The 26,760-nt window shown below is 42.1% G+C and overlaps 1 protein-coding gene across 1 annotated transcript in view; it reads left to right on the top strand.

Moving 5' to 3' along the window:
• Nucleotides 1–26,760, top strand: part of roraa (RAR-related orphan receptor A, paralog a) — a 292,895-nt gene that overhangs the window by 90,945 nt on the left and 175,190 nt on the right. Inside the window, exon 2 of the mRNA XM_064929949.1 lies at nucleotides 21,201–21,221. Coding sequence (XP_064786021.1) covers nucleotides 21,201–21,221 — 21 coding nt within the window. The remainder of the gene's footprint in view (nucleotides 1–21,200; nucleotides 21,222–26,760) is intronic.

Below are 26,760 nucleotides of genomic sequence, written 5' to 3' on the forward strand. Positions count from 1 at the left end.
ATGCTGTTGTTGCTGAATGGAAGCAAGTCCCCGCAGCTTTGTTCCAACATCTAGTAGAAAGCGTTCTCAGACGATTTTCAGATGTTCGACGAGCAGGTGTGCACATACTTTTGGCCATCATGTTTAGATACAGTACATACAAAACATACAAGGAGACAAGTTATGACACAACTTTGTGTCAAAATTTAGGATGGGATTCATGAGGAAGTTATTGTACCTGGATCAGCAGTAGCAACCACAACATAACTCAGAAATCTGCAGAGAATAGGGCTTACTCAGTCAATATTGCTGAGCTATTAGAGATTTTTGAGGTCGGTTCGGTTTCGATTCAATTATATAAACATTATCACGGATTTTGATTTTGATTTTGGTTTTAATATTTTTTGGGATATTTAATGCACTATACATAATGTGGGCTGAATGCTATAACAACCCAGAATAAAATACTTAATACACGTTTAAAAAAAAGGTGTAGTGACTGCCCATTACTGCCCATTACTGCTTATTACTTATTAACCATCATTTATTCACATTGCTTATTAACTTAATAAAAAAATTGTTTTATTTGATGACTTTATTATGACTTTATTATTTATTTCCAAGTCTCATCTCTATAGAGTTGCTGATTGTGCGTGCACAATGGATTATGGTCATTGTAGTTAATTACCACGTTTTCTACACTAAACTATGTAGAATGGCCTGTTTGAAACTACAACTTCATCTCTATAGAAACTATGAATTGAGTTCACAGAAAACCAAAAATAATACATGGGGAACCAACCTCAGTCAATTTAGTTGTTTAAAAACCGAAAAATAACTGACATTTTGTTTGAACGCTCAGCACTATGGGACAAACACACAATTATGTGATCTGTATGTTTTACTACAGTGGCTAACTGTATTATCCATGGATTTAAAAAAAAATGTATCCATTGGAATTTCCACCTTTTCATGGGAAATCATGAAAAGCTAGTCTCTGCCAGGAGGTGAGCTGACAGTGTTTATCTCTATGTCTGTAGAGGTCTCTGTCTCACTTTCAGCACGTGAACCTTCTGGATCACTGACATACTGGAATTAGCTAGAGTAAATACATAAATAAATCGCCACTTGAAATTAGAGCTTTTCTTTGTTTTATTGCCTTGTTTAATAGTATCTTACCAGTTTCACAATGGGGTGGTAGTTAAATATTTGAATACATTATACAAACATCAAAAGCAAGGACTTGTGAAAATATTACTATGTCCATCAAATAAAATCCTAGTATTATAATTCAAATTGTACCCAGGTTTCCATTTGATCTGTGCAGTTAGGGCAAGCGCTGCGGAGGTGTTTTGTGTTCCGTGCCAGTGTGGCAGTCAAGCATGAATTACCTCACTGTTTCTGTCAGGCGAAAACAAAGAGACGGAAGAGGGAGGCATCAATTAGCTACTCCTGGGGAAAATAAAAGCATTGGAAACTAATGAGTGTATTGAGTTTACCCGCTGTTATATAATTTATGTCTTGTTAAGCCATCCATCACCTCCCTGCATAGCTACAAGTGTGAGACTGTGTTGCAACAGTGATTTAATCGCTAGTGAAAAATGCATCTTATATACAATTGTGAGTCTCTTATAATCCCATAGATTTGTCCGCCGTAAATCATGTTATTCATCATACACAATATTGATCATGGGCACTGAGAGTATAAACATCCATTAATTTTGATGATTGTTAATTGCATGCATATTTTTACCCAATGTATCAGAAATCATGTGTTTGACGTGGGAAAGGATCTCCCTCAGTAGAAAGACATGTCTAAAGCTCTTCTCTATGAGCTCTGCTGTGACTCAGAGAGGCTTAGGAGGATGTGGTCCTCTGACTCAAACATGATCTGCCAATGCGTCTGTACACACCCACTTATTGCCTCACCCCCACAGCACGTCCGCCAAGAGCCCCAGATACAATCCCTGTCTTTTTTTCTCCCCGGAAAACATCACCCCACACTCCAACTTGTTGATTGATTCAACAGTTCAGTCAACTGCATGAAGAAGGGAAAGGTATTTTCCTTTCATACGACAACAACTGAATGCATGCCGTTCTGGACAGGAAAAAACGTTTTAATTTAACCTTAACTCGGCAAGTCAGTTAAGAACAAATTCTTATTTACAGTGACGGCCTACACCGGCCAAACCCGGACAAAGCTGGGCAAATTGTGCGCCGCACTATGGGACTCCCAATCATGGCTGGTTGTGATACAGCCTGGAATCGAATCAGGGTGTCTGTAGTGACACCTAAAGCACTGCGGTGCAGTGCCTTAGACCCCTGACCCACTCGAGAGCAGTTGTTAATCTTTTGACACATACAATCACATATTTGTGATCATTTTTGAGTGTTCTCTGCAGGGAACCATCGTAATTATGTGATTGTAACAGTAGAAACAGAACGTCAACAGAACGTACGGTATGCTGCAGCTAGGGATGCACAATATTTCGGTGAACATATCGGAATCGGACGATATTAGCTAAAAATGACAACATCGGTATCGGCCCGATGTCTAGTTTAACGCTGATGTGCAAAACTGATGTCAAAGCTGAACGTGCATACCTATATAACATAGGCATATGACGTAATGACGCCACGTGAAATGTTACGCTACACGTGCAGCACAGCATTCCTAAACTAGCCCACAATGTCTGCTGTGTGGATCGAGCTGTCAACAAGTTGAGCAGTCAATTGAAAGAGTAAGAACATTTCAGGGAGACAATACAAAGGCGAAATCCATTAACACAAGATAATCTAATTCATTGCCCTTGACAATCAACCGTTCTCTGTCGTGGGTGATGTTGGCTTTTGCCGACTGGTCGGGCACCGGTACACACTACCAAGTGTGCTATTTTTCAGATGTTGCCCTACCGGAGTTACACAGTAATGGCGTCACTGCTATTAGCTTCATGACTGACATTTGGACCTGCAATATCAGCCCCATGAGCATGCTGAGTCTGACAGCACAGTGGGTCATCGAGGATTTCTTACTGAGAAAAGTCATAATGCATGCTCATGAATGTGCTGCCATTTCAATTGCATTTGAGAACTTGTTTGAAGATTGGAAATACCTGCTAACTCCATTCGCACAATTGACTCGAGAAATAAACTCATCAACTGCACCTGCAGCAGACGTAATACCCTCTGTCATGGCATTGAAATGGCTGTTCAACAAAACTGCAGAGGCTGAACAAGCGATTCGGTAGCATTCTCTCTTTACTGTGTCGCCACTATGCTCGATGCTATGTACAAGGACCGCTACTTCGATGCAGACAAGAAACCGGGTTTACGTGAAATGTTACATATACAGCTGGACAAGATGGAAAAGGACACAGAGACAGTGCGCACCGAGGAAGAGAGGCCACGGACAGACGGAGCTGAAACTTCACTGCTTGACAGGTATGATGAAATTCTGGTTGAGAATTAAACGACTGAACAAATGGACAACAAAACAGCACAGCAAGTAAGTGGAAGAAATAGGTTTTGATTATGTTCTACTGGTAATGGGGACATATGTAAACTCCAATAAAATAACTTTTTGGTGTGTGTGTGTGTGTGTGTGTGTGTGTGTGTGTGTGTGTGTGTGTGTGTGTGTGTGTGTGTGTGTGTAACATTTATTTAACTGGCAAGTCATAACTGGCAAGCCTATGGGACTCCCAATCACGACCGGATGTGATACAGCCTGGATTCAAACCAGGGACTTTAGTGACGCCTCTTGCACTGAGATGCAGTGCTTTAGACCACTGTGTCCATGTGTGTTTGTTAACTATTTAACTGTACTAGAATGCTTAAAAGGCTGCTAATTTTTTTAATCTGTTATCGGTATCGATATCGTTTTACTTTGGCAAGGAAAATATTGGATATCGGTAACGGACAAAAATGTCATATTGGATCACTAGCTGCAACAAATGCATCTAAACAACATTGTTGCCTGAAAAGCATTAAGAAAATGTGTACTGTATTGTGAAAGATAAATGCGAACTTCCACATCCACAGCCAAACTCATTCCATAAACACGTTGCGCTGACAAAACAAAATTTTAAGTTAGCCACCTAACAGCTAGACTTTTTTACTGTGTACCATGTGTCTGGTGAGCAGAAGGGAGAAATGTAACATTGTTTAGAAAATAGATGCGTGTCAGCTAAGCTAACAGCTTAATTCTTTATGATGGCAGCCATGTTTGTTTGTTTGACAAGCGAAACTCCCTAATCCCAGAATGCCATTCACTATAAAACACAAATAAACAAAGTAAAATGACTGAGAGTAGCAGCCAAGCACACCAAGACAGTTGTGAAGAGGGCACGACAAAACCTATTCCCCCATAGGAGACTGAAAAGATTTGGCATGGGTCCTCAGATCCTCAAAAGGTTTTACAGCTGCACCATCGAGAGTATCCTGACGGGTTGCATCACTGCCTGTTATGGCAACTGCTCGCCTCCGACTGCAAGGCACTACAGAGGGTAGTGCGTACGGCCCAGTACATCACTGGGGTCAAGCTTCCTGCCATCCAGGACGTCTATACCAGGCGGTGTCAGGGGAAGGCCCAAAGACTCCAGCCACCCTAGTCATGGACTCTTCTCTCTGCTACTGCATGGCGAGCAGTACCGGAGTGCCAAGTCTAGGTCCAAGAGGCTTCTAAACAGCTTCTACCCCCAAGCGATATGACACCTGAACATCTAATCAAATGGCTACCCAGACTATTTGCATTGCCCCCCACCCCTATGCTGCTGCCACTTTAATAACTCTACCTACATGTACATAATTACCTCAATTACCTCGACATCGGTTTCCCCACACATTGACGTATTGACTCTGTACCGGTACCCCCTGTATATAGCCCCGCTATTGTTATTTACTGCTGCTCTTTAATTATTTGTTATTCTTATTTCTTACTTAATTTTTTTTTTAATGTAATACTGTATTGTTGGTTAAGGGCTCGTAAGTAAGCATTTCACCTGTTGTATTTGGCACATGTGACAAATAACATTTAATTTGATTTAAACGTCAATGATGGCTGTGCCCATTTCCCAAAAAATATTAACTTAGTTTGGCCATTTTTCAGCATATTACAAATCTTCAATCTACTTGTTACAGTGTATACAAGAACCGGAGATCATGACTTGACAAGTCGTTTACAGTTTTTGACAAATCACAAATAAATTAAAATGTTATCACCTCATAGATCATCACCCCAAATACAAGTCTACTGCCTAGCCTAACCGTAGCACGAAAGCTAAACAGGGTTGCCAGATTTGGGTGAAACCATTTTAGGGGGGTTTGTGGGGGGTTAATTTCATTTGTAGGGGATTTCAAGTCCATGGGGGGTAGAAATAGGGGAAAGTATTGTGGGGGAATATGATGCATGAAGTATTACTATGTTGGGGATTTGTTAATACATGTGGGGCAAACACAGGAGAAGTGTATAAGCTAATTAAACATAAAATACCTGGACAGGGGGGTCTGAGCTGGAAACCCTGAGTAACGATAGTTAGAATCTAAGTCAGTCGAGTGAACCATCCCTCCACCTCGTTTGGTTATAACATCTTTGGTCTGACAGACGTTTACGTGACAACCAGGATGTATTGGTTGATGTCATCAAAAATGGCACCACACATAGCTGTATTTAGCTTAGCATTAGATCATCATAATCAGTACACCCTTCCAAAAAGTATTTTACACACGTGTGTCCATTACAATCTATCCAAGAATCAGAATGCATGATTGTCACAGGTACTTGAAAATGTGAATAAAACAGTAAATACATTATGCTCCATACATATATACGGTGTGCTAAAGCAGGGTGCCTTGGTTTGGGGGCAGCGCGGGTTAACCATCCTGTTGCATAACAATCACATTTTGGAACAGTGGGTGCAATCTGATATCACACGTGTAAATAAATCTCACGCTGGGGCGACCATTAGAGATATTTGGAACTCACTCTTTAACATGTTAATGAAACTGAGCCAGCTGCTTGAACAGAGTTCTGAGTGGTGATAACCATGAGAACAGACCCTCTGGATGGCTGCTCTAAGAATGGACGGGAACACATCTTCAGAAAGTATTCACACCCATTGACTTTATTCACATTTTGTTGTGTTACAAATTGGGGAAAAATTTGATTTAATTGTTATTTTTAGTCAATGAAAAAGGTAGATAAGAATGCATACTTTTGACTTAAAGCTGCTTCAGGATCTATGGCAAGACCTGAAAATTGTTGCCTAGCAATGATCAACAACCAAGAGCTTGAAGAATTTTGAAAAGAATATTGAAAAATATAACACTAATATAACTTGATTAGATAAGTATTCAACCACCTGAGTCAATACATGTTAGAATCACATTTGGCAGCATTTACAGCTGTGAGTCTTTCTGGCTAAATCTCTGAGCTTTCCACAGCTGGATTGTGCAACATTTGCCCATTATTCTTTTAATTTTTTTTCAAGCTCTGTCAAATTGGTTGATGATAATTGCTAGGCAACCATTTTCAGGTCTCGCTTTAGATTTTGAAGCAGATTTAAGTTGAAAGTATGCATTCTTTCTACCTTTTAATTTAATCCTTACATTTTTAGTGCTTGGATTTGGATTGGCCTACTCTCTTCGCTAATTTGTATGAATCGATAAAGAGGTTTTCATCTGAATTTTATCATGTCTTCTAACAAACACATCTCAATGAACTTCGGTCAATCGATGAGTAGATCAACTTATATCGCTGTGAGAAAATGATTTCGGTAGATGGCCAATAATAATTTCAGTGAATCTAATTAATTTCGTGACAGGGGTTTGCTTTCATTTGAATGATTTCTTAACCCACAAATCCATTAATTCATGTGAGGCCAGAGACGTTTATGAGAAGAGTGCCAGAATTTTTTCCAGCCTCCATGGTTTGAAAATGACAGTCCACTACGGACTGGCACTTATGACATAAACACGGGTACTAAACCAAAGATATTGATCTGTTTTAAGCAATTGAGTTAAACACATCTCTAGTCAGAGGTCTAATGTTATGTGGTGAAAGTGCAAGCTTGTGCAATGTAGTAACATGTGTTGTCCACCATAGGGTAATAAGGGTAATATAACATACAGTAATTAAATATGTTAAAGTTATTCAATATTTTAATATATGATGATAGTACATGTAGCACACTCACACATTTTTACAATAATGACATCTATTTATTTCTACTTCAGTTTAAAAATGCTCCTAAGCACAATTAACCAGGTGCTCTAGACTAGAGAGTCCATAGTGTCTGTGCAGTATATGCTGAACATTTGACATCCCTACTTCTGGTATTGAAACTCTGTAGTCAGCTCCTCAAGATTGTCATCAGTCTATGCTCTGACACATACTGTAAACAGCCCTCTGTCCATCTGTCTGTCTAATCAGTTTTTTTAGCCCATGGTCTAAAAATGTGCTCCCTCACCCAAAACCCACTCAAAATGTCCATCTTTTAGCCTCTCTATTATTTCCTTATTTATGTACCTCACATTTTTGTTCGGAATCACTATTTAATGAAGAGTTCATTATCAACCTTAATTATTCATTTTCGTTTCTGCATTTGCTTCCGAGGGAGACTGGCTGGCTGGCTGGAGCAGTAGTCGTGTGGGAGGGGATGGAGATAGTAGTGGTGGGTGCTCTGCCATAAACCCAAAACCCATCCCCATAACATCTCCTTCAGCACCAGCCACAGACCAGGGTCCAGTCCTAACGCACGCCACAGCTCCAGAGATGCTGAGTGCCCTTGTGATAAGGTGTGAGGCCTGTCTGCCACTGACTGACAAGCCTGCTCTTGCCATGCCAGTGCCTGGCGCTCGATAAGAGAAAATGTAAGCATGATTTTGGGAAATGATATTTATCTCGGTTCTCTAGTCGTGCCAGTAACCCATCATCATTATGATGTGGCCAGTGACACTTTGCTTCTTGAAAGTCCAAAAGTGCTGCTTGGTGACCTAAACTGGGACATTCTTAACACCCTGGCCATCCTACAATCTAAGCTTGATGCCCTTAATCTCACACAAATTATCAATGAACCTACCAGGTCCAACCCCAAAGCTGTAAACACAGGCACCCTCATAGATATCATCCTAACCAACTTGCCCTCCAAATACACCTTTGCTGTTTTCAACCAAGATCTCAGCGATCACTGCCTCATTGCCTGCATCTGTAATAGGTCTGCGGTCAAACGACCACCCCTCATCACTGTCAAATGCTCCCTAAAACACTTCAGCGAGCAGGCCTTTCTAATCGACCTGTCCCGGGTATCCTGGAAGGATATTGACCTCATCCCGTCATTAGAGGATGCTTGGTTATTCTTCGAAAGTGCCTTCCTCACCATCTTCAATAAGCATGCCCCATTCAAAAAATGTAGAACCAGGAACAGATATAGCCCTTGGTTCTATCCAGCCCTTGACCAGCACAAAAACACCCTGTGGCGTTCTGCATTAGCATCGAATAGCCCAACTTTTCAGGGAAGTTAGAAACCAATATACACAGGCAGTTAGGAAAGCCAAGGCTAGCTTTTCCAAGCAGAAATTTGCATCTTGTAGCACAAACTTAAAAAAGTTCTGGGACACTGTAAAGTCCATGGAGAATAAGTGCACCTCCTCCCAGCTGCCCACTGCACTGTGGCTAGGAAACACTATCACCACCGATAAATCCACTATAATTGAGAATTTCAAAAAGCATTTTTTCTACGGCTGGCCATGCTTTCCACCTGGCTACCCCGGTCAACAGCCCTCCACCCCCCACAGCAACTTGCCCAAGCCTCCCCCATTTCGCCTTCACCCAAATCCAGATAGCTGATGTTCTGAAAGAGCTGCAAAATCTGGACCCCTACAAATCAGCTGGGCTAGACAATCTGGACCCTCACTTTCTAAAATGATCTGCTACAATCTGCTACAGACCTATATCAATCCTACCCTGCCTTTCTAAGGTCTTCGAAGGCCAAGTTAACAAACAGACTACCGGACATTTCGAATCCCACCGTACCTTCTCCGATATGCAATCTGGTTTCAGAGCTGGTCATGGGTGCACTTCAGCCACGCTCAAGGTCCTAAACAATATCATAACCGCCATCAATAAGAGACAATACTGTGCTGCCGTATTCATCGACCTGGCCAAGGCTTTCGACTCTGTCAATCACCACATTATTATCTGCAGACTCAACAGCCTTGGTTTCTCAAATGATTGCCTCGCCTGGTTCACCAACTACCTCTCTGATAGAGTTCAGTGTGTCAAATTGGAGGGCCTGTTGTCCGGACCTCTGTCAGTCTCTATGGGGGTGCCACAGGTTTAAATTATCAGGCCGACTCTCTTCTCTGTATACATCAATGATGTCGCTCTTGCTGCTGGTGATTCTCTGATCCACCTCTACGCAGACGACACCATCCTGTATACTTCTGGCCCTTCTTTGGACACTGTGTTAACTGACCTCCAGACGAGCTTCAATGCCATTACAACTCCCCTTCCGTGGCCTCCAACTGCTCTTAAATGCAAGTAAAACTAAATGCATGCTCTTCAACCGATCGCTTCCCGCACCTGCCCGCCACTGTTCTGACTTAGAATATGTGGACAACTACAAATACCTCGGTGTCTGGTTAGACTATAACCTCTCCTTCCAGACTCACATTAAGCATCTCTAATCCAAAATGACATCTAGAATTGGCTTCCTATTTCACAACAAAGCATCCTTCACTCATGCTGCCAAACATACCCTCGTAACACTGTTCATCCTACCAATCATCGACTTCGGCGATGTCATTGACAAAATAGCCTCCAACACTCAACAAATTGGATGCAGTCTATCACAGTGCCATCTGTTTTGTCACCAAAGCCCCATATGCTACCCACCACTGCGACCTGTACGCTCTCGTTGTCTGGCCCTCGCTTCATACTCGTTTTTTAATTTTATTTCACCTTTATTTAACCAGGTAGGCTAGTTGAGATCAAGTTCTCATTGACAACTGTGACCTGGCCAAGATAAAGCATAGCAGTGTGAAAAGACAACAACACAGTTACATGGAGTAAACAATAAACAAGTCAATAACACAGTAGAAAAAAAAAAATTATAATAATAATAATAATAATAATTTAAGAGTCTATATACATTGAATGCAGAAGGCATGAGGAGGTATGCGAATAATTACAATTTAGCAGATTAACACTGGAGTGATAAATGATCAGATGGTCATGTGCAGGTAGAAATACTGGTGTGCAAAAGAGCAGAAAAATAAATAAATAAAAACTTCAGCGATTTTTGCAATTCTTTCCAGTCACAGAGACCAGTGAACTGGAAGGAAAGGCAGCCAAATGAGGTGTTGGCTTTAGGTATGATCAGTGATATACACCTGCTGGAGTGCATGCTACGGGTGGGTGTTGCCATCGTGACCAGTGAACTGAGATAAGGCAGAGCTTTACCTAGCATGGACTTGTAGATGACCTGGAGCCAGTGGGTCTGGCGACGAATATGTAGCGAGGGCTAGCCGACTAGAGCATACAGGTTGCTGTGGTGGGTGGTATAAGGGGCTTTAGTAACAAAACGGATGGCACTGTGATAAACTGCATCCAGTTTGCTGAGTAGAGTATTGGAAGCTATTTTGTAAATGACATCGCAGAAGTCGAGGATCGGTAGGATAGTCAGTTTAGTCAGCCTAGTGTAAGTTTGGTGGCTTCAGTGAAGGAGGCTTTGTTGTGAAATAGGAATCCGACTCTAGATTTGATTTTAGATTGGTGATGTTTGATATGAGTCTGGAAGGAGAGTTTACTGTCTTGCCAGACAACTAGGTACTTATAGATGTCCACATATTCTAGATTGGGACCCATCCAGGGTGGTGATGCTAGTCGGGAGTACGGGAGCAGGCAGCGAACGGTTGAAAAGCATGCATTTGGTTTTACTAGCGTTTAAGAGCAGTTGGAGACCACCGAAGGAGTGTTGTATGGCATTGAAGCTTGTTTGTAGGTTAGATAGCACAGTGTCCAAGGAAGGGCCTGAAGTATACAGAATGGTGTCGTCTGCGTAGAGGTGGATCAGGGAATTACCTGCAGCAAGAGCGATATCATTGATATATACAGATAATAGAGTCGGCCTGAGAATTGAACCCTGTGGCACCCCCATAGAGACTGCCAGAGGACCGGATAACATGCCCTCCGATTTGACACACTGAACTGCAAAGTAGTTGGTGAACCAGGCAAGGCAGTCATTAGAAAAACCGAGGCTAATGAGTTTGCCGATAAGAATATGGTGATTGACAGAGTCGAAAGCCTTTTATCGATGGCGGTTATGATATAATTTAGTACCTTGAGAGTGGCTGAGGTGCACCCGTGACTGGCTCGGAAACCAGATTGCACAGCGGAGAAGGTACGGTGGGATTCGAGATGGTCATTGATCTGTTTGTTGACTTGGCTTTCGAAGACCTTAGATAGGCAGGGCAGGATGGATATAGGTCTGTAACAGTTTGGGTCCAGGGTGTCTCCCTCTTTGAAGAGGGGGATGACCGCGGCAGCTTTCCAATCCTTGGGGATCTCAGACGATATGAAAGAGAGGCTTGTAGGTGTTGCGACAATGGCGGGGGTTGCGACAATTTGCGACAACATTTAGGGGTTGCGTCAATGGCAGCGGATAGTTTCAGAAATAGAGGGTCCAGATTGTCAAGCCCAGCTGATTTGTACGGGTCCAGGTTTTGCAGCTCTTTCAGAACATCTGCTATCTGGATTTGGGTAAAGGATAAGCTGGGGAGGCTTGGGCAAGTAGCTGCGGGGGGGGCTGTTGGCCGAGGTTGGAGTAGCCAGGAGGAGGGCATGGCCAGCCGTTGAGGAATGCTTGTTGAAGTTTTCGATTATCATGGATTTATTGGTGGTGACCGTGTTACCTAGCCTCAGTGCAGTGGGCAGCTGGGAGGAGGTGCTCTTGTTCTCCAAGAACTTTACAGTGTCCCAGTACTTTTTGGAGTTATAGCTAAAGGATGCAAATTTCTGCTTGAAAAAGCTGGCCTTTGCTTTCCTGACTGACTGTGTGTATTGGTTCCTGACTTCCCTGAACAGTTGCATATCGCGGGGACTATTCGTTGCTATTGCAGTCCGCCACAGGATATTTTTGTGCTGGTCGAGGGCAGTCAGGTCTGGAGTGAACCAAGGCTATATCTGTTCTTAGTTCTGTATTTTTTGAACGGGGCATGCTTATCTAAGATGGTGAGGAAGTTACTTTTAACCTCTTGAAACTCCCCATCCCGGATCCGGGATTGTGACTAAGCCTCAGGCTCATTAGCATAACGCAACGTTAACGATTTCTGAAAATCGCAAATAAAATTAAAATAATGCGTTTGCTCTCAAGCTTAGCCTTTTCTTAACAACACTGTCATCTCAGATTTTCAAAATATGCTTTTGAACCATAGAAATTGACTAATTTGTGTAAGAGTATGCAAAGCTAGCATAGCATTTTGTGTAGCATGTAGCACGCAACATTTTCACAAAAGCCAGATAACCAAATAAATAAAATCATTTACCTTTGAAGAGCTTCTGATGTTTTCAATGAGGAGACTCCCAGCCACATACCAAATGCGCAGTGTTTCCTGAAAGCGTCTGTGTGTAGGAGAAATCGTTCCGTTTTCTACATTGCGCCTGGCTACCGAAACGAACCGAAAATGCAGTCACCTACAACGTGAAACTTTTTCCGGATTAACTACATAATATCGACCGAAACATGGCAAACGTTGTTTGGAATCAATCCTCAAGGTGTTTTTTCACATATCTCTTCATTGACATGCAGTTCGTGGAAGCTTGCTTCTCTCTCTGTGCCCCATGGAAAAATACTGGCAGGTGACTTTTGCGCACCAATTTCGGCGCAGGACACCGGGCGGACACGTGGTAAATGTGGTCTCTTATGGTCAATCTTCCAACGATCTGCCTACAAATACGTCACAATGCTGCAGACACCTTGGGGAAACGACAGAAAGGGCAGACTCATTCCTCTTGCGTTCACAGCCATATAAGGAGATCATGAAAGACAGAGCCTCAAAAATCCTTGTCATTTCCTGGATGCCAAGTCATCTTGGTTTTGCCTGAAGCTCACGTTAAAGGGCACGCACAGAGAAGATATTTGTATTTCTGGACACGTCAGAGTGTTTTCTTTCGAACAGTAGCAATTATATGCATAGTCGAGCATCTTTTTGCGACAAAATATCTTGTTTAAAACGGGAACGTTTTTCTTCCAAAAATGAAATAGCGCCACCATAAGTGTAAGAGGTTAAAGAATGACCATGCATCCTCAACTGACGGGATGAGGTCAATATCCTTCCAGGATTCCCGGGCCAGGTCGATTAGAAAGGCCTGCTCTTAGAAGTGTGGTGAAGTGAAGAGGGGTGGTCGTTTCACCGCTGACCTGTAGCGGATACAGGCAATGAGGCAGTGATCGCTGAGATCCTGAATGAAGACAGTGGAGGTGTATTTGGAGGGCCGGTTGGTCAGGATAACGTCTATGAGGGTGCCCTTGTTTACAGATTTAGGGTTTTACCTGGTGGGTTTCTTGATGATTTGTGTGAGATTGAGGGCATCTAGCTTAGATTGTAGGACTGCCGGGGTGTTAAGCATATCCCAGTTTAGATCACCTAACAGAACAAACTCTGAAGCTAGATGGGGGGCGATCAATTCATAAATGGTGTCCAGGGCACAGCTGGGAACTGAGGGGGGTCGGTAGCAGGCGGCAACAGTGAGAGACTTATTTCTGGAGAGATACATTTGATTAATGGACAGTCCAGCAGGCATCAGCTACAGTATGTAGCCAAGTGATCATAGTGTCCAGGGGGCAGCAGTAGATGGAACAGGGAAGCCGCCACTACGCTAGCACGCGGCGTTTAAAGTTAGTAGCCTGGGGCTAGTAGGAGCGTCTGCTCAGACGGAGGCCGGTTGAAGGCACAGCGGATAGAGTATTCGTCGGCAGACCAGTCGTGGTGGTGCGGCGGGGTGCCGTGTCCACATAGAATCAAAGCCAGATGGCGAAAGAGGTATTGTAGAATTTAGTTTGCTTGCCGGGAGATGCGCCTGGCTCACGGCTAACTGGTGCTAGCTTCGTGGCAGTGGTGTTAACCACTATAGCCAATCAGTAGCAGCGGTGATCCGGTGCCAAGGTCTAGAGTTTACAGCAAGGATCCTGTGGAGTATTGGGCTCTAGCCGTGTATGAGTGGGGTTCGGGTGAACAGCTGAGTAGGCCGGGAGGTGGGCCTCAGGGATAGCTTCAGTACTGGGTGCCACGGTGAGTGCAAGCTGTGAGCTAGCTAGCTGCAAGCTGTGAGCTAGCTAGCTGCAAGCTAGCTGTGAAGATCAGAAGTAGTGGTCCAGAGATCACGGCAGGAATCCGGCGTTGTTGTGGAGAGACAGTCCGATACTGGTAGTCTAGCGAGTATTATCCAGTCTAAAAACAGGGCTGGTATCTGTGCAGAGGGTAAAAGCCGCTAGCAGTGGCAAACAATGATTAAATAGCTTGTAGCTAATTAGCTGGTTAGCTTCTGGAGGTTCTTGAATGTGTTCTAAAATTGAAAATCATAGTGATTCCGTATCACATTGGGTTAGGCAGGTTACCGGAAGGTATAATCAAATAAAAAATTGAGAAGAGATTGAAAATAAATTGAAATATATATATACAAAAAAATATGAAAAATACAAAAGTACACGAGAGGACAAACAAACACGTCTTCACTGCTATGCCAGATCTACAAGTCTTTGCTAGGTAAAGCCCCACCATGACTCAGCTCACTGGTCACCATAGCAGCACCCACCCGTAGCACGCGCTCCAGCAGGTATATCTCACTGGTCACCCCCAGTGCCAATTCCTCCTTTGGCCGCCTTTCATTCCAGTTCTCTGCTGCCAATGACTGGAACGACCTGCAAAAATCGCTGAAGCTGGAGACACATCTCCCTCACTAGCTTTAAGCACCAGCTGTCAGAGCAGCTCACAGATCACTGCACCTGTAATTAGCCCACCTGTAAATATCCCATCCAACTACCTCATCCCCATACTGTATTTATTTATTTATCTTGCTCCTTTGCACCCCAGTATCTCTATTAACACATTCATCTTCTGCACATCTGTCACTCCAGTGTTTAATTGGTATATTGTAATTACTTCGCCACCATGGCCTATTTATTGCCTTACCTCCTTCATCTTACCTCATTTGCACACACTGTATATAGACTTTTTCTACTCTATTATTGACTGTATGTTTGTTTATTCCATGTGTAACTCTGTGTTGTTGTATGTATGTCGCACTGCTTTGCTTTATCTTGGCCAAGTCGCAGTTGTAAATGAGAACTTGTTCTCAACTAGTCTAGCTGGTTAAATAAAGGTGAAATAAAAAAAATAAAACATCCTGGAAAACTTGACTGCTGATATACAAAACATTTTGGGACTGTATCAACAATGGACCAATGAAAAAAATACAAACAATTTTTTGTGTGGATTTTCCCTTTAATATCCCTTTGGCATAGTTAGTTAATAATGTAATTGTTAGTTTACCTATATTATTTTACATGTTTCTTATGCTTCAACATCTGAGTTGTTTAACCATTGTATATTCTGCTGAATTTATAAAGTATGTACGGTGCATTCAGACCCCTTAGCTTTTTCCACATTTTGTTACGTTATAGCCTTGTTCTAAAAATGGATTAAATATTTTTTTCCATCATCAATCTGCATACTATAATCCATAATGACATTGCGAAAACAGGTTTTCAAACGTATTAAAAATAAAAAACATAAATACTTTTTTACATAAGTTTTCAGACCCTTTGCTATGAGACTCGAAATTGAGCTCAGGTGCATCATGTTTCCATTGATCATCCTTGAGATGTTTTTACAACTTGATTGGAGTCTACCTGTCATATATTCAATTAATTGAACATGATTTGGAAAGGCACACACCTGTCTATATAAGGTCCCACAGTTGACAAAGCAAAAACCAAACCATGTGGTCGAAGGAATTGTCCGTAGAGCTCTGAGACAGGATTGTGTCGAGGCACAGATCTGGGAAAGGGTACCAAAACATTTCTGCAGAATTGAACGTCCCCAAGAACACAGCAAACTCCATCATTCTTAAATGGAAGAAGTTTGGAAACACCAAGACTCTTCCTAGAACTGGCTACCCGGCCAACCTGAGCGATCGGGCGAAAAGGGCATTGGTTAGGGAGGTGACCAAGTACCTGATGGTCACTCTGACAGGGCGCCATAGGTCCTTTGTGGAGGTGGGAGAACCTTCCAGAAGGTCAACCATCTCTGCAGCACTCGACCAATCAGGTCTTTATGGTAGAGTGGCCAGACGGAAGCCACTCCTCAGTAAAAGGCATTTGACAGCCCAACTCTCAGACCATGAGAAACATGATTCTCTGGTCTGATGAAACCAAGATTGAATTATCTGGCCTGAATGCCAAATGTCACCTCTGGAGGAAACCTGGCACCATCCCTATGGTGAAGCATGGTGGTGGCAGCATCATGCTGTGGGGATATTTTTCAGAGGCAGGGACTGGGAGACTAATCAGGATAAAGGGAAAGATTAACAAAGAAAAGTACAGAGAGATCCTTGATGAAATCCTGCTCCAGAGCGCTCAGGACCTCATCCTCGGGCACACGTTCACCTTCCAACATGACAACGACCCTAAGCACAAAGCCAAGACAACGCAGGAATGGCTTCCTGACAAGTCTCTGAATGTCCTCGAGTGGCCCAGCCAGAGCCTGGGCTTGAACCCAATCTAACATCTCTGGAGAAACCTGAAAATAGATGTGCAGCACTGCTCCCCAACTAAACTGACAGAGCTTGAATGGATCTGCAGAGAAGAATGGGAGTAACCCCCCAAATACAGTGGTGCCAAGCTTGTAGCGTCACAACCAAGAAGATTCAAGGATGTAATCACTGCCAAAGGTGCTTGAACAACATACTGTGTAAAGTTTCTACATACTTACGTAAATATGATATTTCATTTTTTTTTTAAATATAAACCGTGTTTTTGCTTTGTCAATAAGGGGTATTGTGTGTAGATTGATGAGGGGGAAAAACAATTTAATCAATTTTGGAATAAGGCTGTAACAACAAAATGTGGAATAAGTCAAGGTGTCTGAATACTTACTCATTTTAAACATTTATTGTAGGATTTTTATTTTTGTATTGCTTGTAACTGCTTCGGGTAATGCAAGTTCTTATGCTGTTAGGGAAATAACCTGTGTGTAAATGTAACAATCTGCTGCTGTATTTTTGTTGTTGTAGAGTATGTGTGATTGTTTTGTTTGTCTTGTGTAGTTTCTTAATCATTGTACCTAAACTGTAAACATGCATACGCAGGGCCCAGCTGTAAAAGAGACCTTGGTCTCAAGTCTGTGTTCCTGGTTGAAATAAAGGTAGAATAATACATTCCGAATGCACTGTATCACAAACCATCAAAGTGTCTGGTGTATGGAGGCGTTCAGATTAAGGGATTCAATCGATACCGAGACAAAGGCTTTCCGTATTGGGGATGTTACGCAAGATCTGTGAGTTGAAGAGTGTGCTTGAGATGTGTAAGAAAAAGCCCCCAGATTCAAGTGAAAATCTGCAATTCTTTGTCAGAGTGTGTGTGGGCTGTTTGCTTGAGAGGGGACGTGTTCCTGTGTTATTTAGAAAGACAATCCTCTCCAAAGATGAGTGGGTTAACAGGAACCATTAATTGGTTTAGCAGGATTCATATGCACTCAAGTTCCGGCTTAGCTTCAAGGCTGAAAATGCTTGTATTCACATGTATTCAGCAGCCACTGCTTATTTTTTCCCTGCAAATGATCTCACTGTGAAGATAGGCTGTTTAACATTGCTTTTAAGCCTAAGGTTTTGATTTGGGGTTCTAAGATGAAGCATAGCTGCGTTTGTACTCATGTCATCACTTTTAATGTTGTATTCAAAAAACCCAGCTGTCATATATTATTCAATAAGTTTTCCTCTTTTCTCAGAAGCACTACACCATACTACCTCTGGTTGCAGCTTGCTTCTAGCTGCCCTTAAATTCACAGGCTACTGTATATTATTCAGTACTGTATATTTTTCCTCCATATAGTTTACTCAAGGTGACATTTGTGGGACACACTGATAAAGTAATTCTTCCCGCAGCTTATACCAGCTCTATAGGACTAAACAGAAATTCCCCATTATTTTAGTTTTTTTTTGTTTTTGAGGGAGACAACTGCCCTTGTGATCTACAGTGCGGAGTAGCAGAGTAGTCCCCGACAGAAAGAAGTGCCTTTAACACCGGCTCCTTGGCAGCCTCACAGGAGCCTAGTGAGTATATTGTCGCTCGCTCTTAACCAAATGTATTTCCAGTCTGTCTGTGATACCCTAACAATAGGAGCAGGCCCACGATTCCCAACATATTTGTCAAATCACCGCACCTGTGAAGATCCCTCTGCTCAAGATAAATTTGAGGTTGGAGTGTTCGGCTACTGAATAAATCTTTTTATTACGTTGTTGTCTCTATTTGGCTGAGCGGATGAGGATTCTCCTCACATGAAGTGCAGTGGTGAAAGCCATGATAAATTGCACTCTTTGTTGACACCTTCATTGGGTTATTTATGGCTCATTAATTGAACTGAAAGGGAGAGTTGTAGGCGCAGCGGGGGGAGTCACTGCGCTAGGCCTTCATGGCACTGCCTCGCAGCAGCCCACAGGGCTGGGAGGAGATAGGAGACGAGAGGAGGCGTCCTATTCTCACATCTGTCTGACTGTTTCCTGTTTACTGGGGAGAAAAGTGAGAGAACACTCTCGTCAGGGGCGGGCAGAGAAACGGGGAAGACAACCATGAGACGACGGCCCCCACCCATCCCATCCCAGCCCCTCTCTCACATAAGCTCCCTCCTTCAAAACCTGAAAGGGTTTTTATTTTAATCTTCTCCTGTGTATTCTTTTAGTCCAAGGAGATGTGCTTTAATCATCTTGAGGTTTGTATTGTAAAGGACTGAATGCACTGTTCATTCAGTTCTTTACGGAATCAAGAAGAACATAGCTGCAAGATCTGTTTGCAATTACATGAATGCTTTCTTTAATATTAATTCAGTAGGCCTATTCATTCCATGATGTGAAATTGCATTATGAGCTTGTGTACACAAATGTAGGATTTGCTACAAGCAGTATTATGTTGCTCTGACTGAATAGTCTATAAGATAAAATATCCCCTCTCTTTTGATCTACAATCTCCTTTCAAAGCTTTGGATTTCCCAAGGAGGAAAGGGGCACTTCAGAGATGAGCTCGGGAACACACTTGATTAACAAGTGGATTAACGATGCTCGTTTCATGGAAGGGTGTACCCCAAAGAACTTCAAAGGCCAACTGGAGTGAGTGCCCACGAGGTACAGTAATGAGGCCTTCCTTCCTGAGAGTACTGACAGACTTCATTCCTTCACTTCAACCTGATAATTTTTTCCCCTTTCTGGTGCTTTATCTATTTTTCTCTATCTCTATTTGTCTCTTTCTCTCATCATCTCCCACTCTATTTCTGTTGATTGGTTTTAGAATTCCTTTCTCCACCAAGGGTTTGTTACAGCAGGTCAATGTTACACTTGCCCCTGCACATTGACTGTACCGGTACCCCCTGTATATGTGTAACCTTTAGTTAAATAGGCAGTTAAGAACAAATTCTTATTTACAATGACAGCCTACCCCTGCCAAACCCGGACTACAATGGGCCAATTGTGTGCCACCCTCCCAATCACAGCCGGATGTGATGCAGCCTGGATTTGAACTAGGTACCGCAGTGACGTCTCTTGCACTAAGATGCAGTGTCTTAGACCACTGCACCACTCGGGTGCCTCACTACTGTTATTTTACTGCTGCTCTTTAAGTTTTTTATATATATTTATATATTTAATATATCTTTTATTTTTACTTAGCTATTTTTTACTTGACTCTTATTTTTCTTTAAACTGCATTGTTGGTTAAGGGCTTGTAAGTAAGCACACCTGTTGTATTCAACGCATGTGACAAATAACATTTGATTTGATTTGTATGTCCTGTATTGTATGTCAACTATCTCTGCATAATTGCGTATTTCTAGTGTAATTCCAGACATATCCCATCCTGGGTATCCACAGGAGCAGAGCAGGATCATGTTTGTTTGTATAGTTTGCCAGGCTCTAAGTCTCTTCATGTGTCTATGTCCTTGAACTGTAAGTGCTTAGGCTCATCCAGCCAGGGTCCCCTACTACCCTACTGCTGACATGTCACTCCCGTCACAGCTGCCAGTCAGCTCTCAGTGACGCTGGCCCACATCCTCCAACACTTTATGTCTCTCAACACCAAGTCCTCAGTGTCTCTGTGAGAGAGGGACATGTCTGGACCTGTCTGTCACAGACGACTCACCCCCCAGCTGGACTGCAGTGGGGGCCATTCTCTTTCTAAGCACCAGGGTGTCTTCCAGAGACAGGCAGATTGTGTCAGTCTGGACAGCTACTGTGCTGTACCACAGTGAACCAACATTCCTATCTTCTCCCTCCATGCTTTTGTATTATTTTGAGCTGGCAAGCACACAAGTGATAGTAATCTACACTTCAATTAGATCGCACTACTCATCAGATGCTATCTTGTGTGCTGGAGCTAGAGAGTGTGAGAGAGTGAGTGTGCTTTGAGGCAGGCAAAGTGTCACTGTGAAGTAGCACCTTGGTATTACTGTGAAGGTTACCCGTTGAGCATGTGTCTGAGTTTTAGTAAAGGCTTATACTGTAGGTAAAGAACCTGCAAAACAAATGATGCTGTGCTTTTTAAGTGATGTACTTTTTTTCACCACAACCTGCAACCAGCAAAGGGCTGACTCTACTCCCCAAACAGATCCACTATTAAAACGTAGTCTATTGTCATTCAACCAGTCATAAATTACAGTACACCAGGGACCACTGAAATAGAGAGAGTTACAAAAGCAATGTAAAATAATATTTTGCTTGAATTGTCAATGTTGGTGATATTGTATGTCCACATTATTAATGTGTTTCTCCTTTCTCTGTTTTTGTTTGGTGATGATGTGTGCTGTGCCTTGCTGCTTCATCAACCTGATCATGTACAAAAGGTAAGTGTCATAATGCCTGTCTCATAATCTAGAACACTCATTGAGTTATTTAAAAATAGATGGAGTCGCTCACTTTCTAAACGGACACTCATATCATTGACCAAATATGTACTTCTGTGTAGGTGGACTCACGAACAAGCAAGGTACGTGAACTACATATTATAACTGTATGTCAGTCAACATCAACAGATTATTGTATTTGTGTCTTAACAAAATAACATATTTGTGTCTAACAAAATTACCATATTGATGTTAAAGAAAATTAGTAAAAAGGCCTCACAATCCTGCATTTGGTATTTGTTTCCTTCCGATGTGTTAGCTAGGCAGTCTCTTCCTCTGCACCCGTTGCAAGGCAGTCACACAGAGCAGAGCTACAGTTCCAGTGTTCTTCCACCGAGTGGCAGGTATTCTGGTCTAATACTGTCCCACCCGCTAACACAGGAAAATCAAGATGGATGGGTAGATTCCATCGGTTTTTATCATCCCTTAATGTGCAGTTATACAGTGACAGAGAACTCTCCTAGAAGAGGACAGGCCAATGTTGAAAATTTTGCAGGCGGGACATAGCACTCTCCAGGCACAGCCATTAAGTTCCATCAGGGAGGCAGTCTCAGGTAGGCAGTAGACACAATACCCTGGCCTCCCCTGCTGCCAAAGCTGGGGACGCCTCTCTATATTTCTTTCTCTCTCTCTCTTTCTCTCTCTTTCTCTCTCTCTCTCTCTCTCTCTCTCCTCTGTAGAGGAGAGCCAATCCACATGGAACTATAGTGCTCCTCTCATCACTACGAGGTGCTTTGTTGTCCTTTTAAATGCAAGTGTCAGGTCTCAAGTAGTTGCTCTTCTCCCTCCTTTTGTGCATGGACATAAATATATTGTGCTATCTTCACATTTGTTCAATGATATTCTCCTGTAGTGATACTGAATGGTAGCCATGGTCTGATTTTCTAGGGAAACAGGATATTAAAAACATATATATATATATATAAAAACATATGTCAGAAAGGTTTCTTACAACTCAACACTGAGCACAATCCGACCCTCTCCACAATGTGAAAATGTAAACAGATATTCCTGTATATTTTTATCAAAGAGAATGTGACTTGTACTCTATTACACAGTCCATATGGGGGGGATGTGTTCTCTGTCTTTGTTAGTATGTCACCCGTTGATAAAAGTGCCTTGATGTTGGAATAACTAACAAAATGTGGAAAATCTGAATATATTTAGCGGCACTTTTCAAACCAGGTTGTATGCAATGAAGGTCTCAGTTGCACATTGCTGTCTAAAAGACTGCTTATTGACAGACCTTCAGCGTCATGGGTTTCGCGTGTTCTTTGAATCTGTGGTACTCCAGCAAATGTGATCCTCTCTGATGCTTCTATTTGAACTTATTTTGATATCCCTGAGCATTAAGAGAAGTGACAGCTTACAAATAAATCCATAATTATCACATCTGAAAGCCGCCATCCCAAACTTTATTTGCATATGGAACACTTTGAGGGATGGGGCTGATATACCCTAAGGGTCTGGCAGACTCTGGCAAAGTGGCTGCTGTCATCTCTCTTCTCAGAAACCCACTGAAAAATAGAGGCAGAGACCATGTAGCGAGACAATAATGCTCTGTTAAGGTCCAATGCCAATATCAAATCATTTCTGGGTAATGATTAAGTACCTTGATGTGATTGTTTTCAATTAAAATGTTCAAAAAGAAACAAAAATAGCTTCTTAGCAAAGAGCAGTTTCTCAAGTGAGAATTTTGCTAGGACTGTCTGGGAGTGGTCTGTGGGATTGGTCTGTGGTAGATTTATGTAGCGATAACATGCAGTTTACACTACCGCAGGCTGCCATATGCTACTAAATTATCCTTAGAACTTTTTCTGTGTCCAATTTTGTAATAATCTGGTGCAATAGAAGCATACATCTGGTACAGTAGAAGCAATTATTGGTACCATGATTGTCTTCGAAAAGTGTATTTATTTACACAAAGATTGAACCCGTTTTTCCCCTTTACTACTATATAATAGGGAATCCTTTTTTTCTGCAAACAATGCCTGCAGTACAGCGGTCGACTTGAACTCCATCCCACCAAAACAGGCAGAAATGTGTTTTCAAACAGCTCTTACAATAAAAGGGCATTATCATAGTTTTCACAATATTACAGTATTTCAACCTATAGTGTGGAAATGTATAAAAAAACAGAGGAAAATCATATGTTTGACAACAGTGGGCCTTTAAAAAAGTCTAAGTAGGCAGGACTGACTAAGGTATAGTGGAGTGTAAAAAAAAACAGAGGACAAAATTGTTCCCATTGTATTTCCCCAGTGTATTTCCCAACAGAGCAAGGCCTGCCAAGGCCCCGCAGGCTTCATTTCACCCCTTCAAAACCTAACATATTTTTGGAGTGTTCTGAAGTTAGGAACACAATGACTGCCTGTAGAATTTCATCTTAATTCTACCTGGGAACACAAAAGACAAATCATGGCCATCACAAAAGCCTTGTTCCTGTCGCACAGTGTGTGATAGGACAGGCTCAGGCAGCATAAATGCCTGTCCCTTCAGAGAGCAGAGAGAGAAAGATAGACAGAGAGGAGAATGGTCCCAGGCCAGACATAAGATTACTTCTCTCTTGTGCCGGGTGAGCCTATAGGACTACCCTCCTGTCCTGTCAGTAGAGTACAGGTTTAGCACACACAGCAGACAGGTATTATATAGGACAATCTAAATGTATCAATCAGGTTGTTGATGAGAACATCACCCAGACGTTGGCTATGTGTATTGTATTTGTAATGCATGTCCCAATCTTTAGTTTGATATAGGCTAATAGTTTCACGCTGAAGCAACAGTGTAGAAGAAGGCTATAGGAGATACTATATTGCTACTGAATTACTCCTGAATAGATTGGGTTTTCCTCTCTCCTCTACTGCTCCACATCCTCAGTGAGTCAATGCCACATGGCACTATGGAAAGGGGTCATGTTTATCCAGCAACGTCTAGAAAGAAAAACCCATAGAACCGTTAACTGCTATCCCTTTCACCGTTGGGCATCAGAGATGTGTTTTTTCGGTGGCTCCTCTCCTCTGCTCCACCTTCTGAACAGATATCGATATTCCCCTATGAGGTTCTGCCACGGTACCTCCCCCTAAAGTTGCAGCTAAAGCTCATCTAATTGGTTGCTGGGCTTTAATTAGCTCAGTGCGTTTGCATGTCTGCCATTAGGAATTCAAATGGGGTGGTAGCTGACATTATCCCTTCTCTCCTTCTCCTCTTGCCAGAATCCGTCCCTGTCTAATTCTTCATTTCCCCAGATCCTGTTTTTAAAATTTTATTTAGGCTGTCATTTATTTAACAAGGGATTATTTATTTAGTGTGTCAAATAATTCCTGAATGAATATTTATATATTTGTGGGAGCTTTAAATATTTACATGTCTCCACTTCTGGTTTTCAAGCCACTGTAATGAGTGTTGTTGTTGGAGGTTCAGGGGAATAACAAGACTGGTTTCAAAGTGAAAATTCCTTAGAATATATTCAAACTTAATTTCTTAGAATTTATTATCAGAGTTGATGCCCTAATGATAGTGTAATTGGAGGTATATTATGGATACGCTGGATGCAGTGATGGTAATTTATTTGGCTGTTGATATTCATTTGAACGAAAATGAATGATTCATATTAGGGGGTACTGTGTGTAAACATGAACTCCTGTACTGATGCTGTCTGAGATTCCTACTTGACCAAATTCTCTTAATCCTTAGTCATTTTAACCTATTGCCCCCTTTTCTCTGCATCTTGTTTTACACATACTTTATTGTGTAATAATGGATTATTAAAGAGGATAATCATCTTGAACCAGTCATGCCCTCACGGTTGACAGTGCTGTGATTCCCACTGGTCTAGCTGGGCATGATGAGCCACACCACTGTGTTTCCATACACCCAGCCTTATGAAGAGACGTTGCAGGCGATACGATACTGTAGCAGGAGAACTAAGCAGAGCGGGCAGGTAGCAGGCAGTTAGACAGGCAGCGTGGCTGGTTAGCTGTTGAACCAGTGATTGCCTCTTTCCACTAGAACTAGAAACCCCAGCCTAGATCCTAATGACTAACTACAATAAAGAGGGGAGGGGAGGAAGAGGCTGATTTGTTCTGCATGCTAAATATGGCCTGTAATCTTTATTCCTCAGAGTACCTTATTAAAAGTGAAAGGAAGATGAAATCCCACCACCCGGGCCATCCGTTCTGCTGTTTATTAGAGAGGCTTTTCTCGGCTAATATTGAGGTTATGGTAACCTTAGCGGTGATAGATGCATGTTGTGACTTCAGGTAATAATAGCAATGATTGATTCCCACCTGAACCCTGGAGGTGTAATCTAGCGAGATGGAAAAGATAAAGTGTCAGGGAGCTTTTGAAAGATACACACAGGTACAGGCAGATCAGATCCAGGAGTGCTGTTTTTCATCGGCTAGACAACCCCTTGTTTTCTGAATTTATGATGCTTCACCTCATCTCTAATTCATCATTAATTAACTACTGTTTTCTTTACTAAAATCCATCACTATTTGTCATTTTTATTTGTGCACTTTCTTTGAAAATATAGATTTTTTTTGCTGAAGGGGAATAAGTTGTATACAAGCCCTGAAGCCCAAGGCAAATCTTTTTTTATAAATTACTCTTGGAATTATCTCGTCTGAACAACTTACTATCTCAACGACTTAGCATTTTATTTGAATGATTTTGTATCTTGTTTAAATGACTTAGTTAAAAAATAAACAAAGCCGTTCAAACGAGATGCAAAGGGCGCAATTTTCAGCATGTGGTAAGGCAGCGCTAGTGTCAAACGCACGTTAGTTTGCAATTCACCATGTAAAAACTGCCGCTCTGGCATTTTCCAGCCCTAATACCAGGTTTGGCAATTTACCTGTCTAATTCAGCTCGCAGCACTGATATGGATATTTAAAACCAACCAAAAGCTGGTTTTAGTGATAACACAGTTGGTTATGCCATGAATTTTGACAGCGGATACACAGCCTGTCCAGCCATGACGCACACTGCCCATATGCACATGGAACAAGAGTAGCCTAATGTGCTTTTGGTGCCTGTATACTTATTTTTCTTCCCATTTCATTTGATTTGATTAAAAAACAAGAATAACCCCCGCCTCCTCTCAACGAAGGCTTTTATTCGCCTGCCGAATGGAATCGCAAATTAGTCAAGACTGTCGATAAAGGGTTTGGCTCCTGAAACCGCTTGGAAGTTAATCTTAATCTTAATCTTAATCACCAAGGCTTTAATAAAATATAAAGTTTGAGAGGAACAAAACAGTGAGCTGACATTCCTTTTTTATCTATGCACTGTAGACAGGTCCACATTACTTTAGCATTGCAGGTCCCTTTTTGGACGTGCCTAAAACCCCCTCCATGATGTAGGCTACATGCCCATGCCCATCATGAACCGAGAGATGAGAACCTTGGTGAATAGCGGTGAACCTCGTATTTAGAAGTTATCTGTAACCTGTAAACGTATTAGAATGATTCATCTTCCTGGTTTTATGGTGACATAGTCCGTGGAGCGCTTGAATTTCTGGAGATTTGTGAATGTGATCTGATCTGTAAGATGATTCCAATTACGTTCATTAACCATAGGCCTATTTGGGAGCAGTATAAAGGTTAGTAGACATTCTCCCTT

The sequence above is a fragment of the Oncorhynchus masou genome, chromosome 22 (genome assembly GCF_036934945.1).
Source record: "Oncorhynchus masou masou isolate Uvic2021 chromosome 22, UVic_Omas_1.1, whole genome shotgun sequence".
In the NCBI taxonomy this organism is placed as follows: Eukaryota; Metazoa; Chordata; class Actinopteri; order Salmoniformes; family Salmonidae; genus Oncorhynchus; species Oncorhynchus masou.